General features: G+C 61.5%; 2 protein-coding genes across 2 annotated transcripts; one reads left to right on the top strand and one right to left on the bottom strand.

Moving 5' to 3' along the window:
• Positions 1 to 523: 523 nt before the first annotated feature.
• KRT18 (keratin 18) lies at positions 524 to 6,653 on the bottom strand. The gene is made up of 7 exons (XM_059491137.1): positions 6,048 to 6,653; positions 5,191 to 5,273; positions 3,556 to 3,712; positions 3,322 to 3,486; positions 2,594 to 2,719; positions 1,762 to 1,985; positions 524 to 722 (listed from the first exon to the last, which is right to left on the bottom strand). The coding sequence occupies exons 1-7, from the start codon at positions 6,498 to 6,500 to the stop codon at positions 617 to 619; spliced, it is 1,314 nt and encodes a 437-aa protein (XP_059347120.1). The 5' UTR covers positions 6,501 to 6,653; the 3' UTR covers positions 524 to 616.
• A 2,780-nt stretch (positions 6,654 to 9,433) lies between these two features.
• On the top strand, positions 9,434 to 16,499 carry KRT8 (keratin 8). The gene is made up of 9 exons (XM_059491136.1): positions 9,434 to 10,252; positions 11,084 to 11,292; positions 11,965 to 12,025; positions 12,145 to 12,240; positions 12,318 to 12,482; positions 13,947 to 14,072; positions 14,486 to 14,706; positions 15,323 to 15,378; positions 15,464 to 16,499. The coding sequence occupies exons 1-9, from the start codon at positions 9,926 to 9,928 to the stop codon at positions 15,655 to 15,657; spliced, it is 1,455 nt and encodes a 484-aa protein (XP_059347119.1). The 5' UTR covers positions 9,434 to 9,925; the 3' UTR covers positions 15,658 to 16,499.
• The last annotated feature ends 1,504 nt before the right edge of the window (positions 16,500 to 18,003 follow it).

Below are 18,003 nucleotides of genomic sequence, written 5' to 3'. Positions count from 1 at the left end.
TCCGGGCGCCGATACCCGAGGAACTCCCGACGCCGGAACTCCTGGGCACGAGGATGCCTGCGACCCCCGAGCACAGCACCGGGGCCCTCGGGTACTGCCCCGGGACCACCAAGCACCGCACCGCGACCCCCGAGCACTGCACCGGGACCCTCGGGACCCCCGAGCACTGCACCGGGACCCTCGGTTACCGCAGTGGGACCCCCGCTCCCGCTCCCCCCGTGTCTCCCCGGGAGTGGTTCAGAACAGGCCCGGTGCCCGGAGCTCGGGGCTGATCCCGGGGCCGGCGGGTACAGGGACGTTTTGGGGTTCTCTGGGCTGGTTCTGGGAGGTCGATGCCCCCAGGGACCCCGGGGGGGCATGGGCGACCGGGGGTCGTTGTCGGGATGGTGACAAGGAGGGCGTACAGGAATCCATCCCTCTTCTGACAGCTCCACACACCCCGTGCCTCAGTTTCCTCCAGGTCTCAGCCCCATGTCCCCACCCCTGTTTCCCCCCCCGGAAGGACACACCAACACATCCCATCTCCCATTCATGGGAATCAGCACTTTATTTGGATCTGGGGGGAGCTCGGGGTCCTCCCCCGGGTTTTGGGGGCCGGGGATCCCCCGTGACCCCCTCAGTACGTGCGGATCTTCACCTCCCTGGTCTCGGTGACCACGCGCTGGGTGGGTGCTGTCCCTGCCGTGGTGGCCGTGGTCTCCTTGTCCAGGGCATCCCTCAGGCTGCGGGGATGGGGGGTTAGGGGTGGGGGCACCCAGGGGTCCCCTCCCCACGCCGGTCATGTCCCCCCCTCAGTGTCACCCAACAGGTGATGGAGATGGCATGTCCAGTGGGATGGGCTGGGGTGTCCCAACACCCTGGAGATTGTCCCCTCTGGGTGTCACCCCTGTCCCCTGGCTGTTCCCAGAATCTTGTAACTGCTGGGACCCTGACACTGGGACACTTGGGATTCATCCTCTCTGATGTCACCGTTGTCCCCATCCCCAGGCCATCCTGAAGGACAGAGCTGGGATATGTGATCTCCTGGGATCATCCCCCTGGATGTCACTGCTGTCCTCTGGCTGTCCCCAAAATCTTGTAACTGGTGGGACCTGGATACCTCATCACAGGGGTCTCATCTGCCCTGGGTGTCCCCTCCCCATGCCAGAGACAGCACCTGGACACTCAGTTCCTGGAATTATCCCTTTCCATCCCCTTTCCATCCCCTTCCCAGCCCATAGACTCCCCCCTCTGTCTCCATTTCCCCCTCACCTCAATTTCCATCCCTCTGAATTTTCCCCCCCAAGCCCTTATATCTGAACTCACACCCCAAACTTCCTCACCTGAGCTCTCTGGGCTCACCTTCCCCCAAAACCTGAATTCCCTCCTCACCTGAGCTCCTGTACCTGAATGCCTGCTCCACATTCTCCCCCTGTAACTGAACTCCCCTCTGATTTGAACTCCCACCCCCTGTACCTGCCTTCCTTCCCTTTCTCACCCAAAGCACCCATATCTGAACTATACCCCCAAATTCCCCCCTCACCCGAACTTCTAACACCCCATACCTGGATTCCTTCCCTCTCCACCAAATTCCCCCTCCCAAACCCTCTCCTACCTGAACTTCCCTCTCACCTGAACCTTCCCTGACCTGGACTCCCCCCTCACCTGAACTTCCCCTCTCATCTGATCTTGCCCCCTGGCACTATCTGAATTTCTGAATTCCTTTCCCCAAAGCTGAACCCCCCGCACCTGATCCCCTCTCCAGTCCCGCCCCCTGCTAACCTGAAATCGTCGCCGCCCTCCAGCAGCCGCCGATACGTCGCGATCTCGGCCTCGAGGCGGTCCTTGAGGCCGAGCAGCTCCCGGTGCTGCTCGTTCTGCCGCTGGAGCTGCGCCCGCACGTCCCGCAGCTCTGCCTCGGCCGCGCTCACCTGGAGCTGCACCTGCGCCAGGTGAGCCCCGGCCCGCGCCTCGGCCTCGGCCAGCGCCGCCTCCAGACCCATGTTCTGCAGGGATTGGGGGGTTAATGCGGTTTTGGGGGGGTTCACTTTGATCTGAGCCTCAGCCTCGACCATGGCAGCCTCTAAATCTGTGTTATGGGGTGTTCGTGGGGGAATTAGGGGGTTTTGGGAGAGCCAGAACCCCTAAAATGGGGGGATTGGAGGATCTGTCACCTTGGGCTCAGCCAGTGACTCCAGACCCGCATTCAGGGGAATGTAGGGGTTTTGCAGGGGTTCACCCCAAATCCTGGGGGATCACCCTGAGCTTTGGTCAATGCAGACCCCAAACCTGTGTTCTGGGGGGATCAGGGAAAGATTAGGGAGTCTTGTGGGGGTTCACCCTGCCCTGAGCCTCAGCCTCAGGCAGTGACACCTCCAGCCCCGAGTTCTGGGGTATTTGGAGGGTTTGGGGTTGGGGGGAGGGATCAAGACCTCAAAAATGGCCTTGGTGTGGCTGGAGTTATGAGTTGGGGGGTGGAGGGGTTTGGGGTCTCTGGAGCCATGGATTAAGGGGAGCTGGGTTTTTTGGAGGGGGAGTTGGGAATGTGAGGCTGTGAATTGAGCGATTTGGGGGGGTGGGTTTTTTTGGGGGAGTTTGGGGAATTTTGGGGTACCTGGTTGCGCAGGGCCTCAAGGTCGATCTCGAGGGTTTGCAGTGAGCGACGCAGGGCCCCAACAGTGCCTCGTGCCATGTCCAGGTCCTTCGTGCTCTGCGTCACCTCCAGGGTGGTCTCCGTGATCTGGGAGGGAAAGGAGGAGTCTGGGGGGGCCTGGGGGCAACCTGGGGGTCTGGGGGGCAGCAGCCTTGGTCCCACCCCACCACGGGCACCCCAAGTCCTGGAGGGGAGGTGCGGGACTGAGACCATCCCAAGAAGAGCCAGACTTAGTCATGGGACCCTAATGGGGATCTCACATCGTGGGGGTGCCCTAGGAGGGGCTCCAAACTTGCACCTTGGACAGAGGCCATCCCAAAAGTGTCCCCAAGGCTGGACCAGGAACCTCCTGGAGCAGTTCACCCCAGGACTCCCCCTGAAAATGTCACGAGTGTCCACCCAGGGCCCCCCTGGGTCTGCCACCCCTCCTCCCCCTGGCTTTGTGGGGCTTCTTAGGGGACCTCCCATATTAGCCTGGGGACACTCCCCAAAAGGAGTTTCCCCTTTTTTGGGACCCCCGGTGGCCCCCCATTGGGGACACCCCTTTGGAGCGTCATTGGGGACCCTCGGATGTGGACTGGTGGGGGTTTGGGGTCTCCAACTCCCACCCCCTCTGCTTCTCCAGGTCCTCCAAGTCCATTGTCCTGGATCCACTGCTCCCCCAAGATCATTTTTTTAGGGTTCCTTACCTGCTGCCCCCACTGCTTCTCCAGGTCTTCCAAATTTTTCTGGGCCAGGGCATCATACTGAGCCCGCAGCTCTCCCAGGACCTTCCCTAAATCCTGCGACTGCGGAGCGTCCACCTCCACCGTCAGCGCCGACTGCGAGGCCTGCGCCCGCAGGTCCTGCACTTCCTGGAGGCAGCACGGGTCAGTTTGGGGTCCCACAGCCCCTCCCGAGCCCCCCAAGTCCTCTGGACCCACCTGGTCGTGGTCCTTGCGCAGCAGGATCAGCTCCTCGCGCAGGGCCTCGATGTCCCCCTCGAGCTGCAACCGCGTCATGTTGGTGTCGTCCAGGACCTTGCGCAGCCCGGCGATGTCGCTGTCCACCGACAGGCGGATGGCCAGCTCTGCCTCGAACCTGGGCACGCCACGGGAACAGAGGGCCAGGCTGGGACACGGAGCCGAGCCAGCCTTGTGCTGGTTCGTTACTTTGTCCTTGTCCTTGGCCCTGTTTCTGTCCCTGATGTATCCTTGTTCCCCACCCCCATCATCAGCCCCATTTTCATTCTCAGCCCAACACAGCCTTTTCCTCATCCTCGTTCAATCCCATCATCCTCAGCCCTGTTTCCATCCCCAACACATCCTTCTCCCCATCCCTGTCCCATCATCCTCATCTTCATCCCCATCACCATTCCCACCACATCCCATTCCCATCATTCTCATCCTCAGTCTCATCCCCATCCCCATCCTCATCCTCATTTCCTTCTCAGTTTCCCTTCCCATCCTCGTCCTCGTCTCCATTTTCAATTCCATCCCATCTCCTTGTCCCACCCTCATCTCATTTCCATCTCCAGCCCCACCTGACCTCATCCCATCACTGTCTCCATCCATGTTCTTATCCCTGTCTCATCTCCTCTGCCACCTCCACTCATCCTGTCTTTGTACCTGTGCCCATTCTCATTCTCATCTTTCTCCTTGTCTTCATGCCCATTTTCATCCCCTGTTCCCTTTCTCATTCCTGTCTCATCCTATTTCTCATCCTCATCTCCAGTTCTGTCCCATCCCTGTCTCCATCCATGTTACCATTCCTGTCCCATCCCAACTCTCACCTACAGCTGTCCCCATCCCTGTTTTTTCCCTGTCCCCATCCAGATTCCCATCCCCATTCCCATTCCTGTTTCCACCTCTGATCTTGTCCTCATCCTGATTTCCATCCTCAGCCCATCCCTGTCCCTGTCCACATCCAGTCTCCATTCCCACTCCTATTTCCACCCTTGTCCTTGTGCACATCCCTGTCCCATTTCCACCCCATTCCAATCCCTGTACCCACCTCCTTCCCACCCGAATTCCCATTCAGTCTCCATCTCATTCTCATCCTCACTCCCATTGCCACCTGTTCTCCCCCTAGTCCCCATCCCCATCCCCATCTCCATCCATTTCCACCCTATTCCCATTCCCACTCCTGTTTCCATGCTGGTCTCCATCCCATCTCCCTCACCATTCTTATCCCCATTCCCATCCCCACTGTTTCCATCCTTGTCCTTGTCTTCATCCCCATCTCGTCTCCATCCCCATCCTCATCCCCATTCACACCCCCATCCTCACCCCCATCCCCCCTCGTCTTCCTCCTCATTCCTACCCAATCCCACCCCTATTCCCATCTCCATTCCCACCTTGTTTCCAACTCCATTTTCACCCCATCCCCATTCCCACCCCTATTTCCACCCCATCTCCACCCTCTTTTCCATCATACTCCCACTCCCATTTTCATCCCCATTCCCACTCTATCCTCGTTCCCATGTCACCCCTGCCATGTTCCCACCCCCATTACTCCCAGTATTCCCATTACTCCCAGTATTCCCATTACTCCCAGTATTCCCAGTATCCCGCCCTCACTTGACGCGGAAGTCGTCAGCTGCCAGCCGAGCGTTGTCAATCTGCAGCACGGTGCGTGCATTCTCCACCGTGCTCTCCAGGATCTGGGAGGGGACACGAGGACACCCGTGGATACAGGGGACACACGGACATGGGGGCACACGGGTGCGGATATGGGGACATGCAGGGACAGGTGGACACGTGGACATGGGGACATGGGGAGATGGGGACTTATGGCGGGGGGGGCATGGGGAGACACGTGGACATGGGGGTGCACGGATGGGGGACGTGTGGAAGGTCACACGAACATGAGGGGACACGGGTGGACACACACAGACACGGAGACACAGGTGAACACATGGATATGGGGGGGACAGGTGAGTGGGACACATGGACACGCCGACACAGGGACACACACATGGACACAGGGACGCAAGGACGCAGGGACACGTGTCACCGTCGCCGTGGCAGGATGACTTCCCCGGCCCCCCTTCCCTGCAGGGCCTCGCCCCGGAAAAGCTGCGATAGCCCAGCGTGGGGGCGGGGCGGGGGCGCCCAGGTGTGTAGGGGGGAGGGGGGGTGCCGGTCACCTTGAGGAAGCTCCAGGAGGGGCTTTGGGGAGACGGGGGGGTCTAATTTACCCAAAAATCGGGGTGAGAATGGAGGGGGAGGCTCCTTCGACACTGCCCCACCGCGGTGGCCTTGGTCACGTCCCTTTGCTCCCCCTGTGGGGAGAAAAACCCCCCCGAGCCCCCCACCCGCGGGACTTACAGACCTCTCCCAAGCCCCCCTATGCCCTCCCACAGAAACAAAGTTCAGCTCTTTCCCTCCCCCTCCCCAGTTAATGTTTAACAGCACCCCCCCCCCCGCGCCCCCACCTTGTCCCGTAGCTCCTCTATCAGCTCCCACTGGGGGCTCCAGTCGTGGGCGCTGGGTCCCTTTTTGGCCATAAACTCCCGGATTTGGGTCTCCAGGCGCCGGTTCTCCCGCTCCAGTCTCCGCACCTGCTCCAGGTACGTGGCCAGGCGGTCGTTGAGGTCCTGCATCGCCTCCTTCTCGTTGGCCACGGCCCCGGAGCCCCCCAGGAGGACGCTGCCCCCCAGGCCGGCCCCATAACCGGCCCCATAACCGGCCCCAAAGGCGGCCCCGGCGCTGCTCAGGGTGCGGCTGACGGAGATCCGGGACCCCGCGCCCCCCGCCCCCGCGTACACGCTCGCGGCGCTGCCCAGGGGCACGAAGCGGCGGCCGGGGGCGATCCCGGCGGTCCCGAGGGTCCCGATGCCGCCGGAGCGGACGGAGCTGGAATAGACGGTGCGGCGGGAGAAGCTCATGGGGTCGGCGGCACGACGGCGGGAGCCTGAGAGTGGCACGGACGGACGCACGGATGGAATTCCGGGCGGGAATTCTGGCCGGGATTTATAGCCGGGAGCGGCCCCACGGCACCTCCCCACGGCCTCGCTCCCGGGAAGGGAAGGTGCGGCTGGAGCCGGCCCAGGGCTTTGTTCCTGCGGGGACCGGCCCCAAAACCTGAGCAGTGGGGTGTGAGGGAAAATAATCAGCCCCAAAACTCGTGGGATGTGAGGCAGAGGTTTGGGAGTCTGACCCAGAACTGGGAAAGCGAATCAACCCCAAAACTTGTGGGGTGCGGGGTGGGTGGAAAGGGGTATGACCCAGAACTGTGGGGTAGGGGGCAGAGGGAAAGGAATCAGCCCCAGAACTGTTAGGATGAGGTTTGGAGGGATGGATGTCTGACCCAGAACTTGTGGTGTGTGTTCAGAATGATGGGATCGACCCCATAACTGTGGGGTGGGGGACGAAGGAATAGGACTTGGCCCCAGAACTGTGGGATGTGGGGCAGGGTCAGCCCCACACATTTTCGGGTCACCATTGCCAGCCCCACATCACCCTACTGATCTTTGCACTGCTGCAGCCCCTGCCTGATCTGAGACCCCCTCTTTTACCCTATTCCTGTCCTGTTTTGCTCAGTTTTCCCCATTTTGTCCTATTTTGCCCTGTTCATATCCCATTCACTAATTTTTGCCAACTTTTGAGCCATTCCTGGCTTGCTTTATCTCATTTTTTCCCATTTTTGCCCATTTCTCATTTCCCCCCATTTCCTCCATTCCTTTTTCTCCATTTTACTCCATTTATGCAAAACCTTCCCATTTTGCTGTTTTGCCTCATTTTGCTGTCTTACCCCATTCCCGTCCTACTTTACTAATTTTTGCCCTATTTTGTAATTTTATCCCATTCTTGTTCCACGTTAACCCTTTTTGCCTGATCTTGCCCTGTTTTATCCCATTCATGTCCCATTTATCCCTTTTTGCCCGATTTTGCCCCATTTCTGTCCAGTTTTGCTGGTTTCCCCCCATTTTTTTGCTGTTTCTGCCCATTTTGTCCTTCCCCTTTTTCTCCCATTTCCCTTTTCACCCACATTTTTCTCTGCTTTGCCCCAATCCTTCCCCTTCCATTCCTTTCGTTTTGCCCCGTTCCTGCCCAATTTTCCCCCACTTATGCCCAATTTTATCCTGTTCTATCCCATCTCCCCCTTTTTGACCCCTTTCCCTCCTTTTTTCTCCATTTTCCCCGCGGGGTCCCCGAGGTGCCAGACCCGGCGGTCCCGCCCGGGGTCCAGCGGCCTCGTCCCTCTTTGGGGACCCCCTGGGAGCCCCTGGAGGGCGCGGGGCAGGGGCGGGGGTGTCGGGGCTGCTCCCACCCTGGGCCTTATCGGGAACATTCCGGGAGTTCCGCGTGGGTGACGTGTCCCACCCGTGTCCCCCCGCCCCGCCGTGTTCCCCCTCCCGCTCGCCCCTGTGTCCCCCGGTCCCCAAATGTCCCCCGTGTCCCTGTGAGCCCCCGGTGTCCCCGCACCTCCCCACGGTGTGTCCCTCCCGTGTCACCCGGTATCCCCCAGCGTCCACTCCTCGCGTCCTCCCGTGTTCTCCCGAGTCCCCCCCATGCCCATAAGGTCCCCCATCCCCCCGTGTCCCTCCGTGCCTCAGTGTCCCCATCTGATGGCGGGGGGAGGGGGCCGTCAAGCGCTTAGGGGGTCCCCACTGCTCCTTGGGTGATCGTGGGGGTCTGGGGCAGTGTCCTGCAGGGTCTGGGGCCCACCCTACCAGGGTTATCTCTGGAAATTCCTTCCTGATAAGACGGGTGGGATTTAGGGAGGGAGCTGGAGGTGGTGGGAGCCTCTGGGGGGGTGGAGGGGGGAGCAGATCGTGTCCCCTCCCGGCCGTCGCAGGTCTGGGGGGGGGCTTGAGACCCTCCCTGTGGGGCTGGGCTGCTCAGACCTATTGACCTCCCGCGGTGGAATCTGGATGGATAGGGAAGGGAAGGGAAGGGAAGGGAAGGGAAGGGAAGGGAAGGGAAGGGAAGGGAAGGGAAGGGAAGGAAGTTAGCAAGCTAGCTCCCTCTTGATCCCTGCTGCAGGATCCCAAACCCGTGGGTGCCGCCCTCCCAGTGCCCAGCGTGTGCCGCCCTCGTGCCGGGCAAGTCTGGGCTGGAGACACCACTGCACACACTGGCACCTGTCAGACCCACCTGCACACACCTGAACATCCATCCATCCATCCATCCATCCATCCATCCATCCATCCATCCATCCCATGCCCTTTTGGGGATGTTTTCCCTAATTTGCCGCTGAGTTTGGCACTGAGGACAGGCCCTGGTGAGGCCTGGGGACAGGGCTGGGGACAGATTTGGAGTGATGTGACTGGAGTCCCATGTTGTGATTTGGGGACAGGGGCTGGGGTCAGGGGTTGGGGTAATAGTTTGGGGTCACAGATTGGGGATGTGGTGCTGGGGATGCAGACTGGGGGACACAGGGTGGTGACATCGGTCTGGAGACCCAGACTGGGGGACAAGCTGGGGACATGAGCTTGGGTCAGGGGTTGGGGGCTGAGACTGGGGGGATCCGGACTGGGGTTGGGGGTCGGGGGCCCAAACTGAGTGACAGGACTTGGTGCCATGGAGTCAGGGACTCAGATTAGGAGACTCAGGTGTGGGGACACGGTGGGGAAGGGCTGGGGACACTCCCTAGGGAGTGTCAGTGGGTCTCCTACTTCGGGAGGGGGCGCAGAGGGGGGTGGGGAGCACAGGGGCCGCATTTTGGGGTAAGCCCACCCCCGCGTACCCTCCCGTCCCGATGCCGGTGGATCCCGGTGATCCCGCCAATCGCACGTCCCGAAGGGGTTAAAGCTCCGGTCCCTCCCCCCGCTTCTCCTCCCCCGGCTCTGGGGTAAACCCGAGAACCAACCCGGGAACCAAACCGGGAAGGCGCCCGGAACCCGCCCGGCCGCTCCGCCCGGCCCGGCCCGTCCTGGCCCGACCCGTCCGGCCGGTCCTGCCGGGGCGGCCGCCGGAGCCTCCCTGCCCCGAGCGCGGCCTTCGGCCTCGTCCTCCTCAGCCGTCTCCAACCTGCTCCAGCCGTCCTCATCATCCTGAGCCTCTTCAGCCTCTTCCAGCCGTCCTCAGCCTCCTCCAGTCGTCCTCCTCAGCTGAGGACCTTCTCCAACCCTCTTCCAAACTTGCACCAATCTCCTCATCCTCCTTCTAACCTTCTCCATCCTCCCTGCAGCCTCCTCATCCCCCTCAGCCTCCTCCAACCCACTTTCCAACCTCTTTCCAAACTCCCTCCTATCTCCTTCCCCAACTTCCAACCTCCTCCCAGTCTTCTCCAGCCACCCCCCTCTTTCGCACCTCCCGAGCCCTTGGCAGGCTCTCTCCAGCCTCTGTTCGCACTCTCCCCTCTCAGATGTCGGTCTCCATCCCCCGGCAGCCGCTGCGGAGCAGCTCGGCCATTCCGGGCCGCTCCTTCTCGTCCCGCTCCTTCACGGCCGCTCCGGCGCTGAGGATGAGCACGGCGCCGGCTCTCGGCCCTTACGGGGGGCTCCGGGGCGGCTCCGGGGGGCTCGGGGGACCCTCGTGGGTGCCGGGCGGGGGCATCACGGCCGTCACCATCAATCGGAGTCTCCTGGCGCCGCTGGACGTGGCCGTGGATCCCGAGCTGCAGGAGCTGCGCCGGGAGGAGAAGGAGCAGATCAAGACGCTCAACGATAAATTCGCCGCCTTCATCGACAAGGTGGGGCTGGGGGGACCCCGAGGAGGGGTGGGACCACCCTGGGGACTGGCTTCTGGGACCTCTTAGGGCACCTGGGACATCTTGGGACACCTGGGGACATTGAGACCACCTTGGGACCTCCTGAACATCTTTGGGGACTTCTGTACCCTTGGGGACTTGAGACCTTCTCTGGGACCCGCTGAGTCTCAGATGGGACGTCCCAAGCACCTTTGGGGCCCTCCTGAGACCCCTGGGGACACTGAGAAGCCCTTCTGGGTGCCCTTCAGGGACCCTCTGGATCAGCTGGGACCTCCTGAGCACCTCTGGGGACTTTCTGAGACCCTCAGAGACATTGATGCCCCCTTTTGGGGACGCCCTGAACCCTCCTGAGTTACCCAAGGACACTCAGCTTGCCCCAGGACCCCAAATCTTCCCCCTGCCCCCCCTTACGCTCCATGCCCCCCTCCAGCCCAACCCATTCCCCCGGGGCTGATGTGGGGGTAATTCTGGGGTTCTGATTCCCTTTTCCCCCTTTCCCCCCAGGTATGAATTGGGAGTGGAGGTGTTTTTGGGGTGATTTTGAGGTATGGGAGTGCCCCAGATCCTGTTTTCACCCAAGTGGGATTTTGGGGTGCAGGGGTGATTTTGGGGTAATTTTGGGGTGTGGACTGATTGTGAGGTGATTCTGGGGAGTGGGATTGCCCCTGAGCCCCTTTCCTCCAGGTGTGATTTGGGGGTGGAGGTGGCTTCGGGGTGATTTTGAGGTATGGGAGTGGCCCCGATCCTGCTTTCCCCCAGATGTGATTTTGGGGTGATTTTGGCTGGTTTTGGGGTGCTGTTCCCTGTCCGCAGGTGCGGTTCCTGGAGCAGCAGAACAAACTCCTGGAGACCAAGTGGGGGCTCCTGCGGGCGCAGCCCCCTCCCCGCAGCAGCCTGGGGGGGCTCCTCGAGGGCTACGCGGGGACCCTGCGGCGGCAGCTGGAGGCGCTGGGGCAGGAGCGGCAGCGGCTGCGCGCAGAGCTCGGCCACGTCCGCGGGCTGGTCGAGGAGTTCAAGGCCAAGTCAGTGTCCCCAAATGTCCCCTAAATCTCCTGGGTACCCCCTGTCTCCCCAGACCCCCCCACAGCCTCCCAACGCCACCTTGTAGCCCCCCAACGCCACCCTGTGCCTGCTGATGCCGCCCAGGCCACGCCTGCAGCCTCCTGGAGGAATTCAAGGGCACATCTGTGTCCCCGAGTGTTCCCCCACATATCCCTGTGTCCCCACCCTGTGTGCCCTCACCCCCACGTCCCTTCATCCCTGTGTCCCCCTGGCCCTCGATGCCCCCACCGTGTCCCTGGGTCTCCCTGAATCCTCATGTCCCCACATCCCCGGTCTAAGTCCTCTCTATGTCCCCACATTTTCCCGTCATCTTGTCCCTTGGTCCCCCTGTCCCTACCTCCCCATGTCCTCCCATCCCCTTGTGTCCCCATGTTCCCATGTCACCCATCCTCATATCCCTCCCTGTCCCAATGTCCCCATAGACCCATGTCCCCCCTGTCACCATGCCCCCTCCCTACTGTCTCCATATCCCCTGTCCCCGTGTCACCCCATGCCCATTTCTCCATGTCCCCCATTCCCATATCCCCATGTTCCCCCTGTCCCCATGTCCCCCCAACTCCCATCCCCATGTTCCCCCTATCCCCATGTCCCCCATGCCCATTTCTCCATGTGCCCCTGTTCCCCCTGCCCAGGTATGAGGAGGAGATCAACCACCGCACAGAGAAAGAGAACGAGTTTGTCCTGCTCAAAAAGGTGGGGGAGCCCCGACACTGACGGGGGACCCCGACATGGGGGGAGTGCCTGAGACCAAGGGGTTGCTGTGGGGGTCCCTGGGGGTGCTGGAACAGGGGGTGACAGGGGTGTTCCCGCAGGACGTGGATGAAGCCTACATGTCCAAGGTGGAGCTGGAATCACGCCTGGAGAGCCTCACGGACGAGATAAACTTCCTGCGGCAGCTCTATGAAGAGGTTTGGGGCTGCCTGGGATTTGGGGTGCCGGGGTTCGGGGGGTGCCCCCCTGCTCAAGGCGTCCCCCGTGTGCGCAGGAGCTGCAGGAGCTGCGGGCGCAGGTGTCGGACACGGCCGTGGTGGTGTCCATGGACAACAGCCGCCAGCTGGACATGGCCGGGGTCCTGGCGGACGTGCGGGCGCAGTATGAGGACATCGCCGGCCGCAGCCGCGCTGAGGCTGAAGGCCTCTACCAGGTCAAGGTCAGGAGAGCACCCCCTGCCGCTGCCCAAGCCTTCATCTTCCTCCTCCTCTTCCTTGTTCCCCAAACCTTCTTCCTCCTCCTTGCTTACCACTAATCCTCCTCCTCTCCTCTTTTCTCCCTAAAACTTCCTCCTCCTCTTCCACACCCTGAGCCTTCATCCTCCTCCCTGCCCCATCCTCCCTTATTCCTACTTCTCCTCCCTGCCCTGAGCCTTCCTCCTCCCTGCTTCTCAAGTCTTCATCCTCTTCCTTGCTCCCCAATCCTACTCCGAGTTCTCAAGCCTTCATCCCCCTCCTCCCTGTGCCTCAATCCTTCTTCCTCCTTGTCACCTCCTCCATGCTCCCTGAGCCTTCCTCTTCCTCCTTCCTGCACCTTCCTCCTCCTCCTTCCTGCTTCCTGAAACATCTTTCTCTTCCTCCTCCTCCCTGCCCCAAATCCTTCCTCCTCCTTCTCCTCCTCCTCATCTTCCTCCTCCTCATCCTCCTCATCTTCCTCCCTGCCCTGGAGGGAGCAGCTGCTGCGTGGGAGAAATTCTGGCTGGAGACCCAACCAGAGCTGCCACATCCCAGCCTGAAGTGTTCCCCCTGGCGTGGGCTCACCCCAGTCCCGGGGAGCCACGGGGCAGGGAGGGGCCCCCATCTCCATTCCTGGTGCAGATCCCAGTGCCAGAACTTCCCGGGCTCTTTCATCCTCCGTTTTGGGATGCTGGTGGAAAGTGGGGGGCCTCATCTCACTGGGATCCCAGATTGAAGCCCAGCCAGACCCACCACATCCCGAAGAGAGCCACCACATCCCAGCTGGCTCAGCCCTCCCAGCAGTGCTGCATCCCGGGTCTTTCCTCTGAATTTTTGGGGTGCTGCTAGAAAAATTAGGCTCCCCCCTCCCCATCTCATCAAGACCCTGACTCCAAACTGGACCCATGGCATCCCAGCTGGAGCATCCCTCCTGGCGTGGCCACATCCCAGCTCTCTCCACCCTGGTTTTGGTGTGCTGGGGAGCAGAGGGGTCCCCTCATCTCTATCCCCTGAGATCCCAGATCCCGGTTGGAACATCCTTCTTCATACAGGCAAATCCCAGCTCTTCCATCCCAAATTTTGGGGTGCTGGGGGAAAAGAGGGGTCCCTTCAATCTCCATTCCCCCAGGATCTCGATTCCACATCCAGCTGGACCCCCCAAATTCCAACTGGAGCTACCACATCCCTGTCAGGGCATCCCTCCTGCCTCCAATGCATCCCAGCTCTTCCATCCCAGTTTTTTTGGGTGCTGGTGAAAAAGGGGGATCCCCCCATCTCCATCCTTCCAACATCCCAGCCCCAAACCCAGCCAGATCTACCGCATCCCCGCATCCCACCCTGGACTATCCCTCCAAGTTTGGCCACATCCCAGCTTTTTCCTACCAGTTTTGGGGCGCTGGTGGGTTTGGGGGATGTCCCACATTGCCACCCCTGTCTGGTGCCTCCAGTACGAAGAGCTGAAGACAGCAGCTGGGAAGCAGGGGGACGACCTGCGCCAGACCCGCGGCCAGATCCAGGAGCTGAACCGGCGCATCCAGCGGATCCAGGCAGAGATTGAGGCTCTGAAAAACCAGGTTTGGGGTCCAACTCGGATGGAAATTTGGAAGCATACGGCCTGCCCCCCCTCCCCATCTCCCAGCACCCCCTGGGAACCCCCACACTGGATTCCTGAGGATCCCTTGGGATGTCATCTGGGAAACGGGAGGAGAGAGCGATGGCTTGGAGACGTGGGGGATTTTGAGGACTGGGAATACTGGTGGGAAAAGGGGGGTGAGGCATAGTGGGATATGAGGGATACTGGAGGGTGAGGAATACTGGGACACAGGGACACTGGAGCACAGAGGATGACAGGACATGGAATGATGGGACACTGGGTATACTCGGACATGGAGACACTGAGGGGCCGAGGGACATTGGGATACTGGGGATTTTGGGTGATGGGGACACTGGTCTGGGGGGATGCTGCGCTCAGCGTCCTGTTCTGCAGCGCTCTGGGCTGGAGGCGGCCGTGGCCGAGGCTGAGGAGCGCGGGGAGCTGGCACTGAGGGACGCCAGGGCCAAGCTGACCGACCTGGAGGGGGCCCTGGCCCAGGCCAAGCAGGACCTGGCCCGGCAGCTCCGGGAGTACCAGGAGCTCATGAACGTCAAGCTGGCCCTGGACATCGAGATTGCGACCTACAGGAAGCTGCTGGAGGGCGAGGAGAGCAGGTGGGAAGCCCTAGTCCCAAATCCCAGATCCCATGGGCATCCCACATCCCAAAACCCACTGCATCCCACATCCCATAACCTCTGGGCATCCATATCTCACACCTGGTGATGTTCCATCCCATATCCCATGGGCATCCCCTTTACCACACCCTTCATCCTGGATACCGTGAACATTCTGTGCTCCATGTCCCATATCCTGCGAGGATCCCATATTTCAGGGGCATCCCACGTTCCATATCCCATACTACATGGACATCCCATATCCCACATCCCATATCCTGTGGCTATCCCATGTCCCATGGACACCCCATATCCCACATCCCTTACCCTGGGGTATCCCATATCCCACGGACATTGCATGTCCCATGTCTCACATCCCATGAACATCCCAAATCCCCCCCTCTTGACCATGTCCCTTATTCCTCTCCCCCCCCAAACCACTCAGTTTGGGAGACCCCCCACACTTTGGCCATGTCCCTTAAATAACCCCCCCATCACTGCTCCTCTTTAGGGGAAAGTTTAGGGGGACAACCTTCCCCCCCCCCCCCAGATTTCCCCCCAGGCCATGTCCTTTATCCCCCACCCCATCACTGATCCTATTTGGGGGACCCCCTAGGCTGGAGGCTGCTGTGCAGAACCTGAGCATCCACACCAAGCCTTCGGGGTACCTGGGTGAGTTTGGGGGGGTCCCTGGAACCCCCTGATTTTGGGTGCCCCCCCCGTGCCCCTCCTCACAGCTGCTCCCTCTTCCTCACAGGTGGACTCGGGGGAGGTTTTGCGGGGGGATTTGGGGGGCCCTTTGGGGGGGCCGTGGTCAGCTCAGGGTACTCGGTGCCGCCCCCGCCCCCCGAGAGCACGGCCCCCCTCAAATCCAGGGCCATCGTCATCAAGAAGATCGAGACCCGCGACGGGAAGCTCGTGTCCGAGTCCTCCGACGTCCTGGAAAGCTGAAGCGCCTTTCCTGGGGACCCCCCAGGCCTTGGCTTGGCCGGCTGAGCTGAGCCCCCCTCTTTCCCGAGCAAACCCTAAATCCTGACCTGCCGAGCCCACCCTGGGCCCCACTTTCTGGGGTGTCCCCCACGCCCACACAAACCGAACCCCCCTTTCCCAGGGGGCTCCTCCACGTTCCCTGAGCCCCCAGGGTGTCCCCCTAAGTCCTGGCCGAGCGAGCCCCCTTTCCCGAGGGGGGGGTCTCCATGTCCCGCCCAGCTGAGCCCTCCCCCTTTCCTGGGGGGCCCTCCTGTCCAGCCCAGCTGAGACCCCTGGGCCTCCCCTTCTCAGGGTGCTCCCCCATATCCTCCCAAACTGAACCCCTTTTTCCGAGGTGGGGGGAGGGTCCCCCATGTCCTGACATTCTGAGCCCCCCACCCCGGTCCCCTCTTTCCTGCCCGGGGGGGTCCCTGCAAGTCCAGGCTACCTGATTCCCCTTTCCTGGGGGGTCCTGTCCATGTCCTGGGGGGATCTTTGGTGGGGGATCCCCCTTGTCCAGGCCAGCTGAGCCCATTCCCTTCCCGGGGGGGTCCCTCCGTTCCTGTGGGGGTCCCCCATGTCCTGACCTGCTGAGCCCCGCCCTTGGTGTGTCCCCGCTCCATGCTGGTCCCCTTGCCGGGGGTCCCCAGCTCCCCACAGGACACCAGGCACCCTCTGCTGACGACCTGAGCCAGTGCCAGTGCCAGTCTCCCCCGGGGGGCTCCAACCCCCCCATTGTCCCCTCTGGGACGGGGGGAGGCGACTGGGGGGTCTGGGCCTCCCACCCTGTTCTGCTTGCTGCTGGAATAAAACCTGGGAAATTCGGGAGTGTTGATAACTGAGGGGGGCGGGGTGTGGGGCAGGGCTCATCCCAGGCTGCCTGGGGCGTTTTGGGGTGCCAGGACGATATTGGGGGGCTTAGATCAATCTGAGTGTGGTGGGATCCATATCTCGGGGTGCCTGGTGTTGTTTTGGGGTTCCCAAGACTTTCTTGGGGGACTGGGACAAGTCTTGGTGTTGCCAGATCACTTTTGAGGTCTCTGGGTCTGTTTGGGGGTCCTAGAATCTGTTTTAGAGTGCCAGGACCCATCTGTGGCTGCCAGGACCAATCTTGGGGTGCCCGGCTCCCTTCCTGGGGTGCCAGGACCAGTTTTGGGGTGCCAGGACCCATCCCAAGGTGCCAATACCTATTTGGAGTTGCCTGGATCTCTCCCAGGTGCCGGGATCTATCTTGGGGTGCCCGGGTCTGTGTTGGGGTGCCAGAACCCATCTGTGGGTGCCCGGGTTTGTTTTGGGGTACCAGGACTCATCCTGGGGCACCTGGGTCCCTCCTGGGGTGTCTGTGACCGTGCCAACGTGCCCAGGTCCCTTTTTGGATGTCTGGCTGTGTTTTGGGGTGCCAGGACCCATCGTGGGCTGTCAATATCTGTTTGGGGGTCCCTCCTGGGGCATCAGGACCCTTCCAGGGGTGCCAGGACTTGTTTTGGGATAGCAATCCCTGTTTTGGGGTGCCTGGGTCCTTTCTTGGACGCCCAGAGCAGTTTTAGGGTGTCTGTGCCCATCCCGGGCTGCCTAGGAGCGTTTTGGCATACCAGGACCCATCCCAGTTTTGGGGGGCCATGGTTCCTTCTGGGATTCCAGGATCTACCTCGGAGTGCCAGGGCTTTTTTGGGGGAGGCCATTTCCCTCAGGGGGTGCCAGGGCCCATCTCAGGGTGCCGGGGTCTGTTTTGGGGTTCCCGGATTCCCTCTGGGGTGCCAGAACCATTTCCAGGGTACTTGGGTCAGTTTGGGGGTACAAGTACCCACCCTGGGCCCTCAGAGCTCGTTTTGGGGTGCCTGCCTCTGTTTTGGAATGCCATGGCTTGTTTTGGGGTGCCAGGACCCCCTCTGGGACATCAGAATCCATTTTGGGGTGCCTGGGTCCCTTCCTGGGCTCATCCAGGGGTACCAGGGTCTGTTTTGGGGTGCCCGTGCCCCTCTAGGGGGGCTTTGTGGGGCCCTTTTCTCTCGGGGCGCCACCGCACCCCAAAACCCCTCGCTGCCCCCTGTCCCCCATTCTGGAGCAGCGGGGGGGGGGGGGGGGAACGGCCTCGTTTGGGGGTCCGGCCCCCCCCCCAGTTGGTTTGGGGGTGTCGAAGGGGTGCCCTGGGCTGTTTGGGCGGGTGGCGGTGGAGATTTTGGGGGCACGGGCCATGTTTTGGGGGGCTCAGAGCCGTTTTGGGGGCCTCGGAGCCGCCCTGGAGGGTCCCCATCCCCTCCCCCCCCCGTTAATCATTAACCCCTCGGTGCCCGGGGTGGCCCCCCCCCCCCCCCCCCCCCCCCCCCC

The sequence above is a fragment of the Ammospiza nelsoni genome, chromosome 32, assembly GCF_027579445.1.
Source record: "Ammospiza nelsoni isolate bAmmNel1 chromosome 32, bAmmNel1.pri, whole genome shotgun sequence".
Taxonomy (NCBI): domain Eukaryota; kingdom Metazoa; phylum Chordata; class Aves; order Passeriformes; family Passerellidae; genus Ammospiza; species Ammospiza nelsoni.
Note: the sequence above shows the minus strand (reverse complement) of the source record. Positions and strands in the feature narration are given on the sequence as shown.